Source organism: Colias croceus, chromosome 11 (assembly GCF_905220415.1).
Source record: "Colias croceus chromosome 11, ilColCroc2.1".
NCBI classification, from domain to species: domain Eukaryota; kingdom Metazoa; phylum Arthropoda; class Insecta; order Lepidoptera; family Pieridae; genus Colias; species Colias croceus.
In genome coordinates this window covers 1,438,085-1,464,111 of record NC_059547.1, presented here as the reverse complement: position 1 = coordinate 1,464,111, position 26,027 = coordinate 1,438,085, and the positions used below count along the sequence as shown (strand labels likewise).

The window sequence follows — 26,027 nt, the reverse complement described above, 5'->3', positions numbered from 1 at the left end:
TGCAGCCTGCAGGTACTGCGATAAGTAGATCTGTGGCGATACCGATGCGTTTCGGGGTGGTACCAATGGGTGGTACCTATCGGGAATGATGTGAACTGTCAAAAGTCAAAACATTGTATAGAAGTGACGTTTACAAATTTTGTTGGTGTCTTTATTTTTGCGAATAATTTGCCACGCATAATGGGAGATGCACAAAATGCGGATATAGAAACAGGCCAAACAAGTCCTGGGGAAGAAGCCCAACCGGAAGTGGTAAGGCACTCAACTTCTTTACATATATGTTTGTATCTGCACTATGTCTAAACATTGCTTCTCACAGGACCGGCGCCTATTTGGCGGGCTAGAATTCCAAGTATCCGAAGTTGTGGGACGATTAGAAGCTGTAGTCAATGCCCAAGATTCCCAAGATGCAGTGGACGAAGAGAAAAAACCGGAACTGCGGAAAGTCAGCGGTAGTGTGTTTGAACCGGAAGAAATGGCTATGGACGAGATATTAAAGGTTTTAGAAGATCTGGTGCTGAAGACAGACCCTAGTTGTGAAAATACGGATCCACCTTTACTACCGACAGATTCTGTGACTCGTGCAGCCATTCTATCGCACAGTATTTCAGCGTTGTTTGGAAGATTGGAAAGAAGTCATGCAGCCAGACTTGGTGCTCATATAGCGAGCGAAACGACTCTTTGGATGTCACACATGTTTAGGTGAGCATTTTTATACTATGAACAAACATCATCATCTGTTAAATCAATTGACCTTCCAGGTAATTAGAAATTATAACATCTAATAAGACTACTGAAGTACCAAGAAATACATGTTCAACTTAGTATATCTAAGTAATATTAAGTAAAAAAAGGCATATAGGATGGTCCTATTCACATAAATAAAATCATACTTATAAATAAGGAATTTATTGAGCATGAAAAATAAATTAAGTGACAAATAAATCTTAATAAGTTCAATTATTATGATTCCTTCCTTATGTATATACAATAAAGACTATTCTTTCCTTCATTTATTAAACTGTAACATCAAAACAACTGGATAAGCTCTCATTTCTATTAATATTGGTTATCAAATTTTATCAGTAAAATCAATACTATAAAGATAATATGTACTGTTAATGATTAAAATCTGAGTATGTTACATTAAATAAAACACACATTTGACAGGAAACATTTTATTATAAATTTAATGTAACAGTTTTAATCAATTGATAAGAATTTGTTATTAAGCCTTATCATAAACTATTAAGGTTTTTAATGCTTAGATCATTACATGGATATATTTTTTGACATGTTTTCATTGAATACATTTTTTTTAATGATTTTACAGATACTTGTTATTCTTCAAGTAAATAAATAATAAACAAAATTCAAAGACAATGGCATACTTTTAAATGTTTATTAAACATAGCATTCACACTGTCATTATTAGTCAATAATATCTTTAAAATGCTTTTAGATGACTTCATTTTTTTATAGCAATTGATGAAAAAATTATATGGGTATCTTTATTAGATCAGCAAACAAGAAAAAAATTATTTACTGTCAAAAACTGTTTAAAAAAATTATTATTTACATTTCTACAAGAACCCTACAAAAACTACTGTCTAGGTTTGAATACAGTTTTAAGGATGTACTACTCCTTAAAAAATGATTAATGGTAAAACACCACACAGTATTTAAAAAAAAAAACTTTAAAAATATTATAAAACATAAGGTAATTTTGACTTATGCACTTCACAAATAATTCCAGGTTATCAGACTACAGTGCCTATTATCACCAAGAGCAATTAGAAGGTCTGGTTAGAGTCACAAGGATGCTGCTCCACCACAGGTACCCACGGTATTTGGAAGACGGAGGTAAGACACTTTTCAACACAGACTTCTGCAGAGTCAAGGCACAATTATTAAATCCAAAATTTTAAGCTACTTGTTTTTTTTTTAATTTTTATTTTAATCAAAAACTGGATCAAAAGTACAGTACTTACCCTTTTTATATTAAATATTGAGGTTTTCATTCATCTATTTGAGTTTAAAAATCATCTTATTCTAAAATGTTGTAAGCAAGAAATGACATCATTCATGCGGTGGACTAAATTTTTTCTTATACTAGTTTTAATTAAAAAAATAAAATACTATTAAATGGTCACAATAGCAATGTTTTTTTTTCTGTCATGTTCCTATAAAATATGTTGTCATTTACTTATAAATATTCTTGTTGTTGATTCAAAATAAAAAAAATCTATTTCAGCGTTAGCATTTGCAAGCCGTCTACCATGCATCTACAGCTGTGTGGCCAGTCCGCTGGGCGTGGTGCAGCACTTGTGCAGGCAGCTGGGTCTGCCGCTGGCCTGTGTGCGGCCTGTTCCTGTGGATGTTGCAGGTTTGTTATATTGAATCTACAACTGAGTGGCCGGTCCGTTTGAGTAATTTTATAAATCATAACTTATGTGTTGCTGACATCTCTACAAATAATTTGAGTGTAGGTAAGTATGATGATTAATAACTCAGGTCATGATTATAAGTAATAACTCAGGCCCCGGAATCACAGACACAATAGAAAATCTATTGTGTCGTGGACAGATCGGGCCGCTTGGGCTCATTGGGTTAAAGGTCCTTTGAGTTCACTCGTGAACAGTTTTTATTTTGTCTCACATATTTTATTGTCTCAATTCTAAACAAATCTAGATTTACAATGTTTCTATGAGTTTCATCCACACCTTAAAATGTTGAATTATTTTTATTTAATTTCTATATTTTATAAAATCTTCCAGGTCGAGGCATGGACACAGAAGCGCTAGACAAGCTGTGCGAAGAGGATATAACCAGTAATCGAACCCCGCTACTCGTGCTCGGGGAGGTGGGAGGCCCACCGCTGGGAGCTGGGTCGTTATTGGGCCCACTGGCTGATGTGTGCAAGAAACGGAACATGCATTTACATGTTAGGGGACACGCATTGGCTTTGCCCGCTGCGCTTAATAGAGATCAGGTAAATAGAAAAAAGAAACCGTAATTTACGCTCTTAAAAGAATATTAAAATTACGGTAAAATATAATAAAAAATAACATTGTCCATTGATTAAATTTGAGTTTGTTAAGGCTAGCTTAAAGATTTATATTTTTGCAAGCCAAGGTCTTTGAATGGTTTTAAAATTGATAAATAAATTTAACAAAAGGAAGCAAAACCTTATTCTCATTGAAATATTCACCTTAACTTATTTTGGCTCATATTTAAAAAGCTTGTGTGCCGCTGGGAAAATAATTTCATGAACGCCTGAATATTTCTATGTAAAAATTCAAATATGTAATAATAACAATATTGTTTCAGACATACAACATAGCAGATTCTCTCACATTAACACCCGGGTTGTGGTTTGGTGTTCCTGGATTGCCCACTGTTGTATCCTTTACTTAAAACTTATAAGTGCTTAGAACAGATTAACTGAACAAGAACTGAGTTGAAATAGTATTTTCTAGTGTTTGATTTTACGCGAGTGTTATAAATTTGGGAGGGGAGTCTTCCCCGTGGCCACTGCAAATTGTGCGAAATGTCGGGAAAATAATAAAAAAAATGTGTGCGTATACACTAGTAGAAATAGTGTGTACACTAGTACACACGTAAGAAGTGAAACTTCTTTATGACCTTATTTTTCAAAAAATAATTTAGTATTTGCAACTTTACAGAAATACGTCGAATCACGCGTGGTAGGGGTAAGAAAAAGATGGCGCGTAACGGAAAATTGTCACGCGTAACGAAAAAGTTTACACTACATTTTTTTCCAACCCTGATAAAGAAGTTTCACTTCAAAATGAATTAATCGCATTTAAAATCCATTAAAAATATTTAATTTTCTGAAATGGAATATTTGATTTGATTGTAGTACTACTAAATAAATAATTAAAATGTAGAAATCTACATAATTTTCTTTAACCTATTAATTCAGACATTTTATAGAGCCCCAGAACCAATAACAGCCAACGATCACTCTAAAGGCGTGAATGCGGTAAGTTTTTTTATTTCTATAAACTAACTGTTACCCGCGGCTTCCAAAATGTGGTCAAAGGTGGCTAATTATTAATGTTAGTGTTCTAATTCATATAGTTAAAGTTGTTAATTCTTGCAATTGTTTTTTTTGTTACATTCACAATTTTCTACTTCCTATAAACATTTTTCAATTATCCATCCCGCAACTTGGTCCGCGTAGTAAAGAAACTTTAAAAAAATAGTATCGTTAAGGCGCGTTTACATAGTATGGCGCGGTACTTAAGTTTTTTTTTTCTCGCGAAAAAAATTTTTTTTTTCATTTTTTCAAGTATTTTTAAGCTATTGCATAGCTTCTATCGCGGGCCTTGATCGCGGGGACCGAATCTAGAAATTCCGTAACGAAAAAACCTCACGCTCCCCACTCCGACAGGCACGGAGGTGTGGCTTGAAGGCATAGCATGCAATAGCTTTACCGCGGCAGTCCCAGAGTGACACACGTCTTTTTTTTATTAATAATATAATGTGATATACAAGAGATTGCTGGTTGAGTTATTAGACCGCCTGTTATGCTCTTTTGCTTATTGTTTATTTTCATTTGAAATTTTCTGTGGGGCACAATAAAGAATTTTTATTTGCTTGTTTGTATTAGTAATTTATTTGGGTATTAGCTAGTTCATAAAGAAACGAATCTTCAATGGCGGCGCTTATCATTCCCTCTCGCTCACACACGGCCGTACGGTATGCAAAAAAAAGGGAAAAATTAAATCACTAAAATGTATTTGATTTTCCCTATAATAGTTTTTATCATAAATTTACAATGACAATTATGCATTTGCGAAAGTAAATAATGTTTTATTGGAATTTGACAAAATATGTTCTTTGGGAAAAGTTGTTCAGTTTTATGGGCTTATTACAAGTATTATGGGGATTTTATTACATTCTGTATACGTAAATATGATAATTCATATAAATACACAAATACAATAACAAAAAAGTTTGTGAACAAACAATTTGAAATAATTAATAAAATAATTATCAATTTACGTTATTTTTATTTTCTTTTTTGCTGATCCTACCATCTGTCAAAGTCAGCTTTGGCCGACATTGAAGATTCGTTTCTTTATTGAACCAACTAATATTAATCCACTCCAGGCGGGCAGCCGCGAAGGTACGCTGTGCGTAGTGGCCGGGCTGTGCAGCGGAGCGGCCCGGCTCAGCGCGTTGCCGCTGTGGACGTGCGCGCGGGCCGCCGGCGCGACGCGGCTCGCCGCGCGGCTGGACGCGGCGTTCCGCTCCGCGCGCGCCGCGCGTGCGCTGCTGGCGAGCGCCGGCCTGCGACTGCTGGTGGGTGCTGTGGGTGTGCGTGTGTGCGTGACCACTGACCTCTATAACTATACGCTGGACAGGCTATTGCTGTCATTTTTTGTGCCTATTTGAAAATCGCCATTTTGGCGCTGACGGCAGCAGTGAGGCCAGTGAGGGGGAATGGAACTAATACTTGTGATGTAAAACAAATGGTTTGTTATCGATAAAAACTTTTCTGATATCGACTACTTACAATGATAGAAATATTACCGACACTATTTTTGATTCAGACTCAGATTATCCAGAAGTTAAACCTGTGTAAACAAAACGAAGCGACGAAATTTGTAATCTTATTAGTTCTCAGAACTTTCACCGGGGGCGCTTTGAATCGGCACAGCAAATAGCTGTCATTTTGTATGGGATAGCCAGTCCAGCGTATAGTTATAGAGGTCAGTGGTGCGTGACGCTAGCTGGGAGATACGAGCGCAACAGTGTGCGTGACATCTACAAATGTAACTAGCGTCCATACTGTGGATGTGCGTGTTTGCGTGATGCCTACAGATGTAACTCGTGTCAACAGGTACCTTTGTGTGTGTGCGTGACACTTACAGATGTATCTCGTATAAACAGGTACCTGTGTGCGTGTGCATGATGCCTACAGATGTATCTCGTATCAACAAGTACCTTTGTGTGTGTGTGTGCGTGACACTTACAGATGTATCTCGTATAAACAAGTACCCGTGGGCGTGTGTGCGTGACGCCTACACATGTAACTTGCGTACACATGTTACTGTGTGCGTGATGCTTACAGATGTAATGTAACATACGCAACACAAAATAGGCCCATACAATAACCTAACCAAAATTTACTGAGATTAGGCGCAGTATTCTGTCTTAGTAATTTGATTAAAGTTTTGTTTTAAAAAAACAGTTATGAATAACACTGATAAACAATTTAACTGACTTTTTATAAAATTATGTAATGTTTCCTTTTCAGAGTGAAAGACCGGGAGGAGATGAACCACCAAACGTAGACATAGTGGTATGTAACTTTTACAAGTAGTATTTAAATTTTTCTCTGTACTTTATTATGGCAAAAATATTTTTTTCCTGGATATTTTTTTTATCCAAATTAATTGACTAGAAAACAAAATCCTTCTTAAAATGAAAAATTGAATGAAAAATTGAATTCTTCATTCGATTGAATGAATTTCTTCCTTATCACTAAATATAAAATTTTGCTGTTCTTCGCTTTCCTTTACCCTGCTCTGTAAAAAATATTTTTTTTTTTTTGTACTAGGAAGCAATAAGCCAAGCGTCAGCATGTGTAGCCTTTCAATTCGCGCCCCCCGGCGTGGAAAAGCCACCGCCGTATTACGACAAACTGAATTCCTGGCTCGGTCAAGTGTTACAACGGGAAGCTGATATGGTAAGATATCTTTGATTATTATGAGAATTTATGCACAAGAAAATATATTGAATCGTTGAGTGAATATAGAGAGTTTTCAGTAATTTATTTAAATTTGTACTTTTTTTTTGCAATCGAAAAAATAACAAGCTACTACATATTATTATATTGATATTGAAAACTTATAAATATAATGTCCCATATGTTTCCCATTCAGCTGTTCAAAGCATGTGACGAAATAAAATAAACACTAATTCAGCATTAGATGAATTTAATCTTGACAATTCTGTTGTAGTACTGTGTAGCCTTAAGTTGGCATAAGCTACCTTGTTTAGATGTAACTAACTTAATTAAAATAGGCGTAATATAAATCAATATATGAATTTAAAATAATACACAATGAAATCATTGTTTCGGATATATCACTAACTGTCTTACCACAAAAAACTTTAGACAGGGTTTAACTCAAAATGCGGGTTCTCTTTAATCTGGTTTTGTCGTTTTTCACATAGACAACGATTAAAGTGACAGATCCCTGGTTTAAAGTTAGACTGTGTTTAAATTGTTTTGCGGTAAGACCATAATTGTTTCATTTGGTACCGCCTTATACTGTGAATAAATGATTTCCAGATCCACATAGAGGTGTGCGAGACGGAGGCATACGGCGTAGTCCTCCGCTACTGCCCGCTAGAGGGCGCTTTACTCGAGGAGGACAAGCTGGAGGCGTGGGGCGGCGTGCTGGCGGCGCAGCTGCACGTGCTGCACGCCACCGTGGCGCTGCGCGAGCCCTTCCAGGCGCGCGTGGCTCAGCACCCCGCGCTGCGGCTCGTGCACGTGCCCGGGTGGGCCGGTGAGTGATCGTTCTGGAGTGTTCTGGAATGTTCTAGAAGGTGTTGGAAGGTGTAATGTTGCGGTTGGTGCACGCGCTACGTGGGCGTGGATCGAACTCGAACGTTCTGGAATGTTCTGGAAGCTTCTAAATGGTGCTAGGTTTTGTGTTCGTGGCTGGTGCATGCGCTCCGCACGGGCGCGTAGTGCTGGGTTCTAGAAGCTTGTGGATGGTGCTAGAAAGATAAGCGACCCGTTCCAGGCGCGCGTGGCAAACCACCCCGCGCTGCGGCTCGTGCACGTGCCCGGGTGGGCCGGAGTGATCGTTCTGGAGCGTACTGGAATGTTCTAGAAGGTGTTAGAAAAATGAGTGTTGCGGCTGGTACACGCGCTCCACGGGGGCGCGGAGTGCGCTCCAACATTCTGGAATATTCTAGAAGGTGCTAGAAAGATTCGCGAGGTAGCAGCTGCATGCAATCCACGGGAGTGTCAAGTGCTGGAGTGTTCTAGATGTTTTGAGGATTAGCGAGGTTGCCCGTTGCAGCTGCACGTGTTCCGCGCTGGCGCGGCGTGATGTAGTGTTCGTGAACGTTCTAGAAGCTTCTAGAAGGAGCTAGAAGAATTAGTGTTGTCGTTGGAGCACGCGCTCCGCGGGGGAATTGTGTGCGCTCGAACGTTCCGGAATATTCTAGGAGCTTCTAGAAAGTTCTAGAAGGAAGGAGGTGCTGCTGCGCGCGCTCCGCGTCCATTTCGCAGTAAAACTAATATTGCCCTCTTTAAATATGTAGAAATCACGAGATGAGAATTTTGACCATGTAAAAATGTTTAAATAGCGACATTGATACAATGCGACCATGAAGCTAAATTTTTACTGTTGTGAAATTTTCAAGAAATATTAAAAAATAAATTAAATTCAAGTTTAAATAACACTATTACAATCACCACCCATCAGCTCTCAATTTGTTAAATAAATTTTTACGTGCTAAATCTGAAGTTGACCTATTAATGTTAATATTGTATCGTTTGTCTCTAATTGTACCTTTAAGTCAAACTTTGTAATAATTGTTATCTTTGTGCGTTTTGGTATGTTTAGTACTGTAAGTCAAAGCTTTTGTAAGCGCATAACTCGAGAACAACTGAACCGATTTCGTTAATTCTTTTTTTATTACATTTCTTGAAGTACGAGGATCGTTCTTATGGAGAGAAAACGTAAAAATGTACCACGGGCGAAGCCGGGGCGGACCGCTAGTAAATAAATAAATACAACAGGTCTCGGCGGTGTTCGCTACATTCCACCGGGCTGGGAAGACGCACCAACAGAAGAATTGAACTCGTTGAACAGAAAGCTGGTGCACACGCTGCGTGCGACGGACGGCGCGTTTTCCTGCGGGGAGGGGGAGGATGGCATGTTCTGTGTTAGGTATGGAGTTTTGAGACTTTTTTTAACTTTATTGTCCGAAAAATATAAGGTATAAATGACCTTTTTTGTACTGGTTAGGATCGTAGAATACAAAGAGTTATTGGGAGTATTTGTGCTTTTAACCCAAGAAGCTTATATCTAATACACTGGAGATTGCACTATGAACGTTGACTTGTCACGGGAAGGTATGACCTTGAATGACGCCTGGTTGTTCCTTCATCCCTTTCACACCAACTTGCCAAGTTAGGTGTGAAAGGGATGAAGGAACAACCAGGCGTCATTCAAGGTCATACCTTCCCGTGACAAGTCAACGTTCATAGTGCAATCTCCAGTGTATTAGATATAAGCTTCTTGTTTTAACCTAATATTGATATTTTTTAGGAATAAAAAAATGGTGCAGAAGTCATAAATTAATCGGACTTAAGTTGTAAATTGTTGAAAACATTTGTGTTACAATGAAAAATTACTGATCAATTCAGTGTTTTTTATCCAAGATAAGAATAATAAATTAGTAATTTTCTAATTTTGTTTGACATTTCAATTCTATCACTATTCAATTTTTAGCCACTATAATCTATATGATCACTATGTCAATGTTTTATGTTTTTGCAAAGCATTGATTTTATTGTTTTTGCAGGTCTTATAATATTCGTGAAAATAGTTGAGTATTTAGCATTTGAAAGAAAAAAACACATTTATAAATGCAAGTAAAGATATTTTTATTTTTACTTGACATATTATAAAAAATAGAAAAGAATATATTGTGACTAAGATTGTGTAACATAAGAGATATTAAAACATTGAATACTTAATTTCAGGTTTGGAATGGTAACAGCGGACACAGATGTAGATGAATTGTTGGATTTAGTTTTATCCGCTGGTAAAGAAGTGGAGGAAAGTTCGAAGGTCCTCACTGATATGACTGAAGTATTGAAAAAAGGTAATAAATTTAATTGTTTTTTTTTTCTAGTTCAAAAATTTTAAATTTTCTACTAAAAAAAAACTCATTTGTCATTGTTACTTCGCTTTTTCTATGTGTAATTTCAATAAAAAAAAAAAAGTATTTTTCTTATATTTTATTTTTTATAGTTTCTTCAGAGTAAATCAGGATGTACTGATGAAATACAAATTTTTGCACCGTATCTTAATTTATTTATATTTTACAAATTTTTTGATCCTTATTTAAAAAAGTTTTAGTCAAGTATTCTCAATGGGTTTTAATGTGCTATTTTGAATTTTCACTTAGAGTATCTTTATCCCCTCTTGCCGCCATAAAATTGTGTTTTGTTGAAAAAAGTTTATTAGGATATTTGTTATCCGAGTCATAATAATGAATTAAAATAACTTACAGAACATTACTATCATTGCAAACATTTTTTGCAATTCTTAATTTTAGAAAAATCTATAAAATCTCCCGAAACCTTTTTTTTTTGAAGAACGAAAGCGACATAAAATCTCCTTTCTTAAAGATTATTTTGTTAACATAATTCATACGCATATTGCGTTTAAATTCCTCAAACGGTTCCTTGCACCGTTATACGCACACCCCGTGACGTCACGCAAAGTTCCAGGTATAGAAGCGGCATAAGAGAAGCTAGAACGCGAGGCGTGGCAAGAGAGTCTACTACGCCGTGAGCCTTTCTTGAAGATTATTTTGCTAATATTGTTTCTTCTATCCGAAAGCGGCTCGTCATTACTTCGCACCATTATACACACATGTGACGTCACGACTCCAAACTTCCAGGTATAGAAGCGGCACAAGAGGAGCTGGAACGCGTGGCGTGGCGGGAGGGTCTACTACGCCGTGTGCCGTTCTATTTTGCCAACATTGTTTTTTCTATCCAAAAGCGGCATGTCATTTCCACACACCATGTGACGTCACAATTCTTATCTTCCAGGTATAGAAGCAGCACAAGAGGAGCTGGAACGCGAGGCGTGGCAGGAGGGCCTGCTGCGGCGCGTGCCGGTGGTGGGGCGCGTGGTGTCGTGGTGGGCGCCGCCCGCGCAGCCCGCCGGCCGCCGCCTGCTGCTCACGCACGGCACGCTGCAGAGCACGCGCGACCTCTACAGGTGAGCGGTGCAGTGTGCAGTGTGCAGTGTGCAGTGTGCAGTGTGCAGTGTGCAGTGTGCAGTGTGCAGTGTGCAGTGTGCAGTGTGCAGTGTGCAGTGTGCAGTGTGCCCGCAGCCCGCCGGCCGCCGCCTGCTGCTCACGCACGGCACGCTGCAGAGCACGCGCGACCTCTACAGGTGAGCGGTGCAGGGTGCAGTGTGCAGTGTGCAGTGTGCCCGCAGCCCGCCGGCCGCCGCCTGCTGCTCACGCACGGCACGCTGCAGAGCACGCGCGACCTCTACAGGTGAGCGGTGCAGTGTGCAGTGTGCAGTGTGCAGTGTGCCCGCAGCCCGCCGGCCGCCGCCTGCTGCCCACGCACGGCACGCTGCAGAGCACGCGCGGCCTCTACAGGTGAGCGGTGCAGTGTGCAGTGTGCAGTGTGCAGTGTGCAGTGTGCAGTGTGCAGTGTGCAGTGTGCAGTGTGCAGTGTGCAGTGTGCAGTGTGCAGTGTGCAGTGTGCCCGCAGCCCGCCGGCCGCCGCCTGCTGCTCACGCACGGCACGCTGCAGAGCACGCGCGACCTCTACAGGTGAGCGGTGCAGTGTGCAGTGTGCAGTGTGCAGTGTGCCCGCAGCCCGCCGGCCGCCGCCTGCTGCTCACGCACGGCACGCTGCAGAGCACGCGCGACCTCTACAGGTGAGCGGTGCAGTGTGCAGTGTGCAGTGTGCAGTGTGCCCGCAGCCCGCCGGCCGCCGCCTGCTGCTCACGCACGGCACGCTGCAGAGCACGCGCGACCTCTACAGGTGAGCGGTGCAGTGTGCAGTGTGCAGTGTGCAGTGTGCCCGCAGCCCGCCGGCCGCCGCCTGCTGCTCACGCACGGCACGCTGCAGAGCACGCGCGACCTCTACAGGTGACTCACATATTATATAAACCCATTGAGATATACATATGGAGACGACACCGCCTACATCACTCATGTTCCGCTCAACATAGGCCATATGGCCAAACTGCCGCTTTAGCGCGATGCTCGCGTTCATATCTTGTTTGTTTTATAGCAAAAAACCATGAAACTCATCAAAGCCCTCGAGTGTGTTACGATATTGCACTAATAATTCAAGTAATGCGGCAAAGTGCAAAGAAATAACTTTTCATCGGTAATTGACTAGATAATCATTTTTAAAACTTGGTCGAGCAAAATTTTTGCGTGCGCAGCGCTTGGCGCACAGATTTTCTTCGTGGTGTCTCCTCCATACGTAATAATAATAGCCCAATGTATAAACCTCGAATTTTAATACTCCGAATCCCGATGTTTGGAAATTTTTTCAGAAGTTTTTTAAAATTCCGAAGTTTTTTTAAGCTATTGCATAGCTTCTATCGCGGGCCTTGAGCGCGGGGACCGAATCGAGAAATTCCGTAACGAAAAAACCTCACGCTCACCACTCCGACGGGTTCGGAGGTGTGGCTTGAAGGCATAGCATGCAATAGCTTTACCGCGGCAGTACCCAACACACGTCGTTTTTAATGATGTAGGTATGATATCGTCGTTACAGAATTTCTCGATTCGGTCCCCGCGCTCAACGCCCGCGATAGAAGCTATGCAATAGCTTAAAATATTATTTTTTAATAATCTCGTACGTATTATTATTTCCAGCTGCGTTAAAAAAGACAAGCAAGATGAGCCTGCGCGCGCACACTCACCAACGCGGCAAGAGACATCGGAATAACACATTAAGTTACACACACACATGCCAAAGGCGCTAAGTTAGTGTTAAGTTATCACCTCTAGGTGTAAAATTTCGTCACGATAATATGAAGTGTACCAATTTAATATGAAACAAGGGAAAAAAATATATCAAAATGGATTTCTCGTAAGCGTAGTGAGGGGTTACTGACATGTCTCATAGCAGTACTTCTTCCAGCGTGAGAGAGGGATGGCGCTATAGAGGTCATCTAGCTCTGTCCCTGTCTCACATTGGAAATAGTATTGGTATACTGCTGCCTTGTAGTATGTACGTATCCTTAAAATTTAAATTAACGTTTTCTGATGAGTGAGATGTTATTATGTGTTGCTTTTTCTGAGTGATGTTTTATTTCTAGAGGTTTTGTAAGATAAAAGAAAATTTACGGCATACGTCATACAGGGGACGAAAAAAATATAAATAGTAAGTGCCCTTACGCACTAGCGGTTAACCGCTTTAATGATTAGTGCGTACAATCATAAGCGGTTGCATATTAAAACGGGAAAGCGGCTAACCGCTAGTGCGTAAGGGCACTTATAATTTTCAACGTATAATGCATATGTATCCAAAATCTTAATTTATCGTGATTTTTTTATATAATATATAAAAAACAATAATATTTACTTAAAATTAAAATAATTGTAATATTAATAATTGAATAATATTTGAATGTGATATTTCTCTCAGTTCCCCATCAATTTTTTTATAAATATTATGTTAAAAAATACATTCGTTAAAATATTTTGTTCTGTCTGTATGATATTAATGTTTTGGCAAAATTTCAATGCATTACCATACTACATAATATTCTCTCAATTTTTTTTGTCTGGTATTATATATTATCTAAAGATGTGTATTGACTATAATTATTATAATATGATCGTTATATTCCGTGAACTTCTTGCCTTTTATTCAATCTTTAGTCATCATAATTACCTACATTGGAATAATATGACATTGTAATAGTCATTTGATCCAAATAATTATAATGTTCTTAAACTTATTCTATAATATATTGTATAAAAACGTTCAGTTATCTTCAAATTGGACGAATTAGAAAGAATTTTTAAATGAAACATAACTCCTTTATCACGCAAAAGCAGTTTAAACGCATTTTAATATTAGCATAGTTTTTGTATAAAGTCAATAAAAATACATGATAGATTTACCTGAAACAATACACAGGAAAGCCAACTGAAATTAGGCCCGTATTTAATAAACCGATTCCAGAATTGAGTAACCGTAACCGATATCTTACGTGAACATTTGAGCTGCTATTATACGCTTATCTGATACCTTTAAGCGTTTTTACAGACGAACGGCAACTAACGGCAGAGGCTACTTCAGCCATCGCCACGGCTACGTCGACGGGCAAAAACGGATGCCGTCAAACGTCAAGGACACATCGGAATAAGTTGTTCAGTCTGCGCTGTCGTCGACGCCTGCAACGCAAACTGCAGGCGTCAACGGCAGCCGTCGACGTTTTGACGGCAGCCGTCGACGTTTTGACGGCAGCCGTCGACATGTGGCGATGGCTGAAGTAGCCTCTGCCGTTCACAACTTGCCTTTCGTCTGTTAGAACTCTAAGAAGGATTGTCACACTATTAAAAAAATAATATTCATAGACCATTTTCTTTGAATTTCCACAGAACATAAAGGCATGCTATTTCTGAAAATCATTAGTTTTTTTTTTTCAGATTATAACCTAATTTTTAATTTCGCTAAGCGTTTTATAGTTATAGTGATAAGATTATTTAAATAAATAGATACAATACATTTAAATATAATTATGCAGCATTTTAGCATTTATTGATTTTCAATACATAAAAATTCAATTTCCGTGTACTGATTGAATTTTTTTTTTTTCTTTAATTTTCGTGAATTAAGTGAAATTTGGTTTGTAGTTAAGAAAAAATATGAACCAATATAGTATTATGATTTTTGCTTTCCTATTTAGTACATTGAGATATTTTAAGTAAATAAATGTTTTCTATTCATTCGTTTTATTTTGGTCATATAATAGAAAACATTACGTTTACGGTTTTGATCACATTCTTTCAAAATAACTCCAGATTTAATAACTCCAAGACAATGTATATGATATTTCATTTTTACAATAAATAAAAGTATTCGTCACATTCACAAATAAGGTAGATTTAGTTTAAGAATTTATGAATTTATTTATCGCAATTTATGTTCAAAAAATAATGTTTTATTAATTAGGAAAATATGTTATTTGAATGAGCTAGAGGCAGTTTTTTTAAGGTTAACACACATCATTTTTTTTTCGTCAGGTTTTTTAAATGTCTTACAAACTTAACTTTTGCCATGCCTGTAGACTGTAGAGCTCACAATGATGTCTCAAAGCAGTATCCAGTGTGGGAAAGAGATGACGCTAGACGACTTATATATCTTTGTCCTTTTTCCACACTTGAATTAATACTTCTTAAAGACGGCATGTCACCTGATTTGTGTTAACCTTTTAAAGCAATATGATGTAAAATATAGATTCATTCAATCACAACTTTACGCACATGTTACATTGTAAATAAAAAACCCAGAATAGTAAAAAACGGTTTAATCTATACTAATATTATAAAGCTGAAGAGTTTGTTTGTTTGAACGCGCTAATCTCAGGAACTACTGGTCGGATTTGAAAAATTCTTTCGGTTTTAGATAGCTCATTTATCGAGGAAGGTTATAGGCTATATATCATCACGCCAAGACCAAAACGAGTGGAGCCACGGGGGTGAAACCGCGCGGTGCAGCTAGTATTGTATAAAAATGGTAATAACATATATAATGCATATATAACACTGTAATGAGGTAAATGTGGGCATATAATTTATCCAACTTTGAGAGAAAAAATCTTGAGAGGTGTCAAGGGAGGCACCCGGATGGGACGAGGTTCTTTTCGATTATTTCGTTACGAGAGAGAGACAGACAGACAGACAGAGAAACACGCGCACGCCACACGGCTTACAACTATAGGAAAAAGTGTCGTTACAACTTTTCGTCATAATTTTTTCCGTCTAGCCCCCTTCCGCAACGCGGTAAGGAACTTCGTGTTCCAAAATATTGGCATACGTACTGCAGAATAACACTAATTTAACATTATCATTACCATTATTTAACGAATTAATTTTAATTTATATTTTTCTTCAATATTTTTTAAACTTAAAGGACTGGGCCATTGACTTGAAAAAATGTATAGAATTAGTATTGAATATGTTTGTAGTACTTTATCATTATAATTTATATTTTTTGTTAAGTTACTTGCTAAGCGCTATATAAACCACAACGCATACTCCATTTTAAATATGGTCCTATACTTGCATTTAAATTTCTTACAGAAATGTTTAAATTTCCATGCTTACAAATTTTAAGACTACCTTGTAATATATTTTCTAATGTCTAATTTTCACGAGTTAGTTTTATTATTATAATTAAAAAGCATGTTTTCAAAACATCGGGTAATTTCAATCAGGTTTTAAACCCGTTAAAATATTGAATTTTTAGAGTGCCTCATGTTATTCGTACAAATTGTTTCGCTTTCAAATGTATTTTTCTTAAGTTAATAAAATGTTCAAAATAAATTGCTTCCTAAATAATTGTAGCATTTCATTCGTGATTGAAAATATATGCAATTTTGATACTGTAGTCTGATTGGTCATTTATTTATTGTAATTAGTTTAAGGTATTATGAGATAAAGAAAATAAAATTATCCAATGTTATTTGTTTGTTTTATTTTTAACCTTTTTTTGTACCCTATCCATACTAATATTATAAAGCTGAAGAGTTTGCTTGTTTGTTTGATCGCGCTAATCTCAGGAACTACTGGTCCGATTTGAAAAATTCTTTCGGTGTAAGATAGCCCAGTTATCGAGGAAAGCAGCTATAGGCTATATATCATTACACTAAGATCAACAGGAGCTAACCACGTGGGTTAAACCGCGAATCGAATCCATACTTAATACCTCTATTATAAATGAGAAAATAACTCTGTCTGTCTGTCTGTTATTCAATTACGCCTAAACTACTGAACCAATTTGCATGAAATTTGGTATGGAGATATTTTGATACCCGAGAAAGGACATAGGATACTTTTTATTGCGAAATATGTACCACGGGCGAAGCCGGGGCGGACCACTAGTATAGTATAAAAATGAAACGATAAATTTGTTGCTAAGCACTATATAACACTACACAATAGAATCCAGTCGGATCAGGGAGAAAGTATGTATGATATTTTTACCTAAAAAAATAAACAAACAAAGTTAGTTTTAATTAATATAAATCATTATTTAAATTGTTTAAATAAAAAATATGTCTATTTATTCGATCTACGCGATCCTACGCGATCTCATTAAATTCTGATATCTATACAACCTTTACACATTCCCCTTACAACGAAAATCCTCAAACATTGTTTGTACATACAATGAAAAACAAAATATTGATACAAAAAATTCTAGAAAGATCTGCCCTCCGAATTACGTCTGAGTCTATATAAATAACCCGAGCCCGGCCAGATGATTGATCAGGAAGGAGGCTGGAGGACCCGCGCATGCGGCCTCACTCCTGACGCGTGGTCCAAGTATATTATCAATTTTATTAGCCGAAAGTTCGCACAACTCGTTAAATCTCTTGGGAAAGTGTCGTCAACTTAGTTGTTTTGTTGGAAAATTTTCATGTCATTCAGTTGTACTTTGTTGTGGAAGTTTATTTTGTGTGTACGGTTTGTAGCTAGGTTTATTATGATTTTAGTTTTGTTATTTATGTAAAGAGTTAATTATTTATTAATAAAATTAGTCGATAGGAGTAAATAAAATCATTCAATAGAGTTTTCTGTATTACACTTTTCTGTACTTACAGTCTATTTTTTATTGGTTTTAAATAATATCTAAAAATCAACATGGTTAACATTTTTCATTTAATTACACTTTTAATTTAAAAAGATTCCATAGATCTGATCGAATCTAATCATACGTAATAACAAACCTGACCAATATAATAATTGCTATGCTCATCTTAAGGAAGAATTAAGTTCCAATTTCTTTATAATAAAGTTACACCCAGTAGATATATAATTATATATAATTCAGAGTCAATACTAAATTCCATATAACACACCTACGCATAAAACAAACTGCTTGTACCTATCTCAATGTTTCTATGCTGAAAACCGCCTTTCAATTGTACCACAGATTTCTGTTCATCCAATGTTAGTTCAATGCAAGGCATTGCTCGTGCACTATGTGCATTCGCTGCAATTAACATTTCTAATATAAATATTAAAAGTATAAAATCATAAAATCAAGAATCACAAATAAAAGTGCCGCGGCATAATATACCAGTGCCGGTTTTCGTACCAACCTGTTGATATCAATTAGTGGTTCTACCGATATATCGCCATTAGGTACCTGAACATAGTTTGATTAGGTACAACATGAAGTTAGTACTCCGCACCGTCATCGTCGACCGCTACGTATACTTCCGAAATAAAAGGAAATGGAATTTTTTAACCATATCTCTATTTATATTGAGCTACATTATGTACCTCAAATACACTTTTGGGCCGGGCTTTTCCTTCACTAAGTGGGACTGGAACGACGATATATCATGCTATTTGAATGAGGACGACGCTTTGCCTCCAATAACATCCGTTGCTCCGACAACGCGATCGATTTTTTTCACCGAGACTTCCTGTAATATCAATGTGTGGGAGCCAAAGGATGCCTGCGCCGTGGAATCAGCGGCCCGAACTCACCCAAATTGGAGTGTTTATGTTCTCTTCACCAATCCTCTCAAGAAGGAAGAATTGGAAAAGAATAAGATAATGCGGGTACTTCAGAAGGTGCCCAACGTAAAGCTGGCCAGAGTAAACATAGAGGAATATGCCATGGGCACGCCAGTAGAGGGCTTTGTTTCCGGCGGAGGTTTGAATGAAACCGAGTGTCCTATAATGTTAACAGAGGGATTAGTGAAATATCTTACTTTGCAGAAATGGGGAGGGGTGTTTATGGAAAAAGATTTAATCGTGACAAAACCGTTAACTTCTTTGACCAGGAATTGGGTGCCAAAATTGAACGAAGACTCTATTGGATCTGGGATATTGGCATTTTCAAAAGACGAGGTCGGAAAAAATGTCGCAGACTCAGCTTTGCGGTATGTACTTACTACTACTTACCAATACTGACTTCTATAGATTGCAATCTATTATCAGCTATGCCACTTAATAATAAACTAAAAGATTTCATTTTGCTCTTATTTTCATTGTTGTACAATAAAGAGTTAGTTAATTAATTATGAATGAATGAATACTTTATTTGCACCAGAAACACAATTAGGTATAACAAATAACACAGACAATATAAAAACGTACAAAAAGGCGGCCTTATCGCTAATACAGCGATCTCTTCCAGGCAATAATTAATTACTCACTCTTACTCGTAATTAATTTTAGTTATTAATTAGTTATATGTAGGAAATAGATTGATTGACTTTTTTTTCTGTGAACACCTAATAGGTATTTACAAGCTTTTATTTTGATAATAAGTTGGCCATTTTAAATATCATCCTAACTACATAGTACTTACATACCTATTCCCGTTTTCATATTGGGTATGTAAGTATAAAGGCGAACGGATTTCCGGTTTTAGCCTATGAAAACATTAAATGTTGTTTGCGAAAATGCAATGTAGCATAATCAAATTGTATGTTTGTCTCATAATCATTATCATTATAATTAACTAGTATAGGTAACGGGTTTTGATGCGGTTTTTTTTAATAGATAGAACGATTCAAGAGGAAGGTTTTAGTATATAAAAAATACGTGTCACGTGTGTCACTCGGGGACTTCCGCGGTAAAGCTATTGCATAGCATGCCTTCAAGCCACACCTCCGAGCCCGTCGGAGTGGGCAGCGTGAGGTTTTTTCAGTAGCTTAATAATTATTAGGTTGTAGACAAAGCGGGCGAAGCCGTGGGCGGTAAGCTAGTAATTTATAAGTAGAAGTTTAAAAGCAAACATATAATAGCTTTAGTTAATAAATATTTACCTATTTCAGATATCTAATAAAGAACCACAAGACCTTTGACTGCACAAACGGTGAAAATGTAATGTCCAAAATTGTGCAGCAAGAATGCACTATACCTGACCCTGTCTCTAAATCTGCTGCTAATTGTAATGGTACATATTTTTGAACTTTGTTATTCTTTTCATGGCGATAATGGTCGTTTTATATGTCACAGTCATCTGGTTAAATCTGCTTTTGATTGAATGCAGAATGATTAGCGAGTTCATTAATTGACGACGTTAATCATGGTTATACCCTTAGTTTATTACAGATTTTCCAGATGCATGGACATACCTTAATCAATATATACCTATAGAAATAAGACTTGTGGCAATGCGAAATATAAAATCTAAATAATTATGGCACTTGTTTTGCACAGCCTGTACCCTGTACTAATAATGACTATTATGCGATTTTCCTTCTAGCATAATATGTATTATATCAATTAAATTTATTCTAGAGTAGAGCCAATAGTTTTACAAAGTTTACTTACTTTACTTTGTAAAACTAATTTAACACCATCGCAGATCGAACTTCAAAACTAAAAATTCAAAAGTTGATCAACGGAGGTTCCTTGATTTACCATGTCTATTTAGGTAAAGCATTGTTTCAGATAACTTTTCTATTTTTCCAGGTTTCGAGATTTACGGTTCCCAGTTCTTCTACCCAGTAGATGCCAAGAACGTTGGGGATTATTTCGAAGCAGGTGAGCTCCCTGGGTACGATAAAGCTTATACGTACTACCTCTGGAGCCGCCTCACATGTGGCACTGGGTTCCCTAAATTCTACGGTTCCAGGCTTGGCAAGCTAGCCAAACGTCACTGCCCCACCACTTACTCTGCGTTCTCTATAAAGTTCTAGAGATTTATGACGGACCTCAACAGTATTGTACCTAATAAGCAAAGAATCAGCGCAATGCTGAATACCACTCGGTGTATATTTTGGTTGTATTATCTATAAGTCAGTGTAAAACTTTGTATGATATAAGAAATTGAATGTATGTTATATAAAATAAGATAGATAAGTGCAATGTCCTTGGTAATTGAAAAATAGGTACTTGAATGTATCACTTGCGTAGGTACTTAATGATATTGGTTTCCGTTACACTAAAACTCTTCGGGGTATTTTCGGCTATGAAAGTATTTATTGAGAAATAATTAATGGAATTGTTTTGTTTTTTTTTTTTTGTAAACTTTTTACATAATGTACCTTCTTCGATAATTTCGTATTTTTTCCTGTTTGTAATAGCACAATTATGTTTGATTTCCATCAGGCTTATAATTTTTCAGTGTTTTAAAATATTACAGAAACTACACTTATGTACTTACACGTAAAAATTGATCGATCAACAATGAACTATAAATTAAATACCTACATAGCTGTAAGAATTAGAATTAAGTCATGATGTACCTACCTAAAAACAAATCTAAAAATAAAGAGATTATTAGTATTACTACATTTATTTTGTTTAAGTTCTAATAAACTAATTTTCATTGGGTGTCGTGATCAAGTTCTAAGTAAATAAATCATAAAAAGATTCAGTAGTATTGCCAACTTACAGTTTTGAAAATCCAAATACATAATTCATACAGCAATGAATATGTGTAGGTATAGGTAGGTACATATCGTCACTGGAAAGGCTAAATTACTAAAGCGCCAAAAGTGCATTTTACAGGAGAGCGACTTAAAGTTTTTTTTTCTGTTCAAACAGGCATAACTTTTTTTCTTGTATTCTGATGTAATAATGCTGAAGGCAAAAAATCTTTATAAAAATTCTATCTACCATTTAAAATAAACATAATGCGTATTACTGTTGTATTTTCGAAGATAGTGTCGCTTTAGTATAAATGCTCTGAAAACTACGTGAGCCAAAAACGCTTATCTCCATAAACATATTCAGACACAGTAAAGCATAAATATTAATCACTAACATCCATTGATATTTAGGAAAAGAAAAGCAACTAATATACCACATACAACTAATATACAGAATAATACAGTTTTAGTCATTGTAACTTAAACGTAAGAACTGAATTTAAAGACATCAACTAATTTAACTAACCTTACTTTTGATCTTTGACTTCTTGGATTTGTCTCTGTCCCGAATAGCAGGACATCTTTTTGTGTAATAGTAGTAATAGTCCTACGTTCATCAATTTTCTCGTAAGGCAAATTTACTAAACGACCTTTTCGTTACCATTTGCGGCAAGTCAATAATACTTACGACAACAATTAACTGAATGACGCACTTTAGGTTTCTAATCTTACCTTGAAGGACACATGGCAGTAAGAAAAAGAACTAACCAACAATAACAATAAAAATTATTTTATTTTCTTTAGGTAAGTAAAATAGACGCATCGACAAAAACGAAAAATGCCACTGCTAAAGCGCCATTATCTCCTTAATTAATGCTCAGATTGCTAAAAGACCTAGACCATTGTATAGAGAAGAAAAAACCCAACTCAACCATATAAAAAACGCACTTTAGGTATTTTGGCGCTTTAGTACTTTAGCCTTTCCAGTGACGATATTATTATTATTATTACATAGGTAACTACAGGTCTATGTTTTTTATTTAGGCTGCGAATTGGGAAACTAAGAAAAATATGTTCAAATACGAAAATGTGAAATTATTTTGGTTTATTTAAATTGGATTATAAATCCGCGGAATAAGCGTACGGTTCTTTACTTTTGATTTTATACTTACCTTGACTTTGTATGATATTAATTGAAAGTTTAGTTATTCTCTTACTAATTTTATTATCAATCATAAGTTTTGCTGTTACATTAAGATAGTACCTATAAGCACTTAGGAAACCGTTATTCCAGAACTTCTTACTATTTCTCCATAAAAAATAGCCGTAAAATTCTCATTGGTAACACCGTTTCCTAACAATGACTCTATATAGAAAAACACCGAGCCGCTGAACAAATGTTAATTGTTTTTAAAACAATACGTGTCGCAGTGTACAGGTGTAATGCGTTGTAAAATAGCTAGTTAAATTCGTGTAGTTTACTTGATAAGAAATCCATAAACAATAATAATGTTCATTAATTCCAAAGTGGCTCGAAGAAAACTTCTCGTTCCGTGCATATTGTGCGTTTTCGGAGCTACTTACTACTTGTATTTTTATTCGCAACAGCAACCAAAAGATTCAATTGATGATTTGTTGTATAGGAATACTATAAACAACCTAACATGTCACTATGTGTATTCCGATGATGCCTTACCGTTATACGACGCGCGAGTTTTTAAGCCGCCAAAGAAATCTATTTTCTTTCATGATACCAGTTGTAAAGGCACCCTGAACTCTCGTCAGCTTTGTGCCATCGAATCGGCTGCTCGAGCACATCCAAATAGAGAAATATACGTGTTTTTCAGTGGACCTGTATCTGAATTAGAAGTTTTAAGTGATCTCGCAGTTTTGGATGACTTTAGCAATGTGCATGTAGCGCGTATACACATAACTAACTATGCGGCAGATAGTCCTGTGGAACATTTGATACTGAATGGCATTCTAAATAAGACGAAATGGGGTATAGAGAACACATCCAACGTTCTGAGATTTCTCACTCTGTATAGATGGAGTGGCGTGTATTTAGATACAGATGTCGTGGTTGTTAAATCTTTTGATTCTCTGCCGGCAAATTGGATTGCCAGAGAGGATAGAAGAATGCTGAATGCAGCTGCTCTTTCTCTGTCTGATGATGAAGTTGGTCGGTATTTTGCAACACTGTTTCTTGAGTAAGTATGAACGCGCAAAATTTTAAAACTCTGATGGGTACGGGTAACGATGTAATACGTGGTAGTAGTTAACTACCTAATTTGTAATGACAACATATTATTGTATGTAAACAATACCTACTTAGTTAACTAGTCTTACTAGAAGAACTGGGTTAAATTTTTAATTAATACTTACGTATGGGTTTCTATTCAAAGAGAAGGGGTATTTATGTTCATTTGATTTAGTTTTAATGATGCTGGATAATATTAAGTAAAAATAACATATCTACGTGGAGCCAGAAATTTGCAATAATCAATAGGAGCAGCTAAAAGGTCTTCAGATATTATAATAATTTATCCCGTACCTATGTGAGACACCATATTTTACGATACAATATAGCTAATCGTGTCTGAAATCGTCCATCTAAATATTATTATTATCAACTGGCTCCCCTTCGCCGGCTTCGGCCGCGTTGTATAAGGAAAACCCGCATAGTTACCGTTCTCGTGATATTTGCGGGATAAAAAAAAGTTCTTTCTTGGGTCTCAATCTATATTTATAACAAATTTCATACAAATCAATTCAGTGGTTGGACGTGAAGAAGAGACAGACATAAAGACAGAGTTACTTCCGTATATATTATAAAGCTGAAGTCGAGTTTGTTTGTTTGAACGCGGTAATCTCAGGAACTACTGTTCTGATTTGAAAAATTATTTCGGTGTTAGTTGGCCCATTTATCGAGGAAGGCTTTATATCATCACGCTAAGACCAACAAGAGCCCAGCAATGCGGATGAAACCGCGGGGCACAGCTATACCTAGTTTTATAAAAATCAATTCAGCGGTTGAGGCATGACCGCATGAAGCAGACACTGAGTTACTTTCGCATTTATAATATAAGTAGTTAGGATATTATAAATTTATAGGGAAATAGTGATGAACTACAGGCCAGACATCTGGACCCACAACGGACCAGGAGCCGTCACCCGGGTCCTCACCAGGGAGTGCAGTGTCAAAGACCCTATCCTGATGACACCTGACAGCTGCAAAGGTAATATGATTTGCAAGGAAGTTGGAATAAATAATTAGTTACGCATTTTTAAAGTGAAACTTTTATTACATCGTCTCAAACTTTTTGGTCTGTGTAGCGAATGTCGCGTGACGCACGATACGTACGATAATTATCGTACAAATACGATAATTTTTAGTTAAATGTCTATAGTGTGAAAAAAGTTTCACTTTTACCGTGGTTTCATAAAACCACACTATATTTTTTGTATTTACTTCTTAATGTATTGTGTACTTGTGTGCCAAGAGATAGGTACTTAATAGTATTGCTAAAAAACATAATTAGGAATTCATAAGGTGAGGAAAGAAAGTGCGATATATACCTAATCAATTTGTTTTGGCGGGCAAATTAAGTTTTTTAACGTAACATCGGAAAGGAGTTAGCGCGGAATGTTTTTTTCTTAATTATTAATATCTCAAAAAATGCTCCTTCAGAACTAATTGATCCACTTCTATAATTATTACTTTATATATAGTTAACTAAATAAAATAATTAGTTATAAATTTATAAAGAATAGAAAAAATTCGATCACGAGGCGGGACTCGAACCCGCATCCTTTCACGCCAATCCGGGGCGGATGCTTGACCAATTCAGCCACTCGTGACCTGTTTACAAGGCATTTGAATGCCATAAAACCAAAAATATCAAATTCAACTTTTCAGGTTTCACAGTTTTGTCGCCAAAATTCTTCTATCCAATCCACTACAGCGTCAGGGATCGTTATTTCATCGCCGGTTACTCCAAAAAGACTTCCGAGGCGTACGTTCATCATCTATGGAACCGCCTAACACATCATTTATCTGTACCAAAAAACTCATTTTACTACAACTTGGCTAAAGAATATTGTCCATCTGTACATAATTTGTATGGCGATAAGTTTGGAATGTAATTTTTTTTTAATGTAAAAAAAATTCGAAGCAATCAAATCGAAAATGTGAATTGATTTTAGTGCCAATAAAGAAGTTAATTATTTTAGATTTTAAACTTTGTAATTAATTTCGATTATTATAATAATAATCAGTTGAATATTGCCAATTGGAATTGAAAATGAAAAACAAATTTAAAGATGGGTATTGAATTTCAAAGTAAAATTATTATAGTGCCATCTACGTGAGTCCCATAGCAACAAATTTGTGTAATCAAAATGGTTACACGGAATTACAATTAAGTATATTTTTAATTTTAGTGTATTGGGATAATCTATTATTGTCATTAGCATATTATTTTAGTGATTCATTTAATATTATTTTTTTGGGAGTCTGTTGTCTAATCATATAAAAAAACTAGCTGTTCTGACAACACTGTTCTGCCTTTATCATACAACTTCAGGGTATGAAAAATAGATGATTGATTAATTATTATCAGACCTACTGATATGCATACAAAAATTTCATGAGAATCAGTCAAGCCATTTCAGAGG

General features: G+C 36.5%; 2 protein-coding genes across 5 annotated transcripts; both read left to right on the top strand.

Moving 5' to 3' along the window:
* Window positions 1-103: 103 nt before the first annotated feature.
* LOC123695487 (pyridoxal-dependent decarboxylase domain-containing protein 1) lies at window positions 104-13,157 on the top strand. The gene is made up of 15 exons (XM_045641352.1): window positions 104-252; window positions 320-702; window positions 1,757-1,863; window positions 2,255-2,386; window positions 2,778-2,992; window positions 3,331-3,402; window positions 3,947-4,006; window positions 5,140-5,331; window positions 6,290-6,334; window positions 6,593-6,721; window positions 7,331-7,550; window positions 8,798-8,948; window positions 9,767-9,888; window positions 10,847-11,018; window positions 12,649-13,157. The coding sequence occupies exons 1-15, from the start codon at window positions 181-183 to the stop codon at window positions 12,719-12,721; spliced, it is 2,145 nt and encodes a 714-aa protein (XP_045497308.1). The 5' UTR covers window positions 104-180; the 3' UTR covers window positions 12,722-13,157.
* Window positions 13,158-17,960: 4,803 nt separating this feature from the next.
* On the top strand, window positions 17,961-25,649 carry LOC123695486 (lactosylceramide 4-alpha-galactosyltransferase-like). 4 transcript variants are annotated; one of them, XM_045641351.1, is made up of 4 exons: window positions 17,961-18,905; window positions 19,806-19,927; window positions 20,449-20,520; window positions 24,465-24,522. In XM_045641351.1, exons 1-4 carry the CDS (start codon window positions 18,187-18,189, stop codon window positions 24,470-24,472), a joined length of 921 nt encoding a protein of 306 aa, XP_045497307.1. In that variant the 5' UTR covers window positions 17,961-18,186; the 3' UTR covers window positions 24,473-24,522. The 4 variants fall into 4 exon arrangements, with proteins under 4 accessions (XP_045497307.1, XP_045497303.1, XP_045497306.1 ...); XM_045641347.1 differs by lacking the exon at window positions 24,465-24,522 and having other exon boundaries at window positions 17,962-18,905; window positions 20,449-21,225; XM_045641350.1 differs by lacking the exons at window positions 17,961-18,905; window positions 19,806-19,927; window positions 20,449-20,520 and adding exons at window positions 22,793-23,560; window positions 25,270-25,649 and having other exon boundaries at window positions 24,486-24,589.
* Window positions 25,650-26,027: the final 378 nt, after the last annotated feature.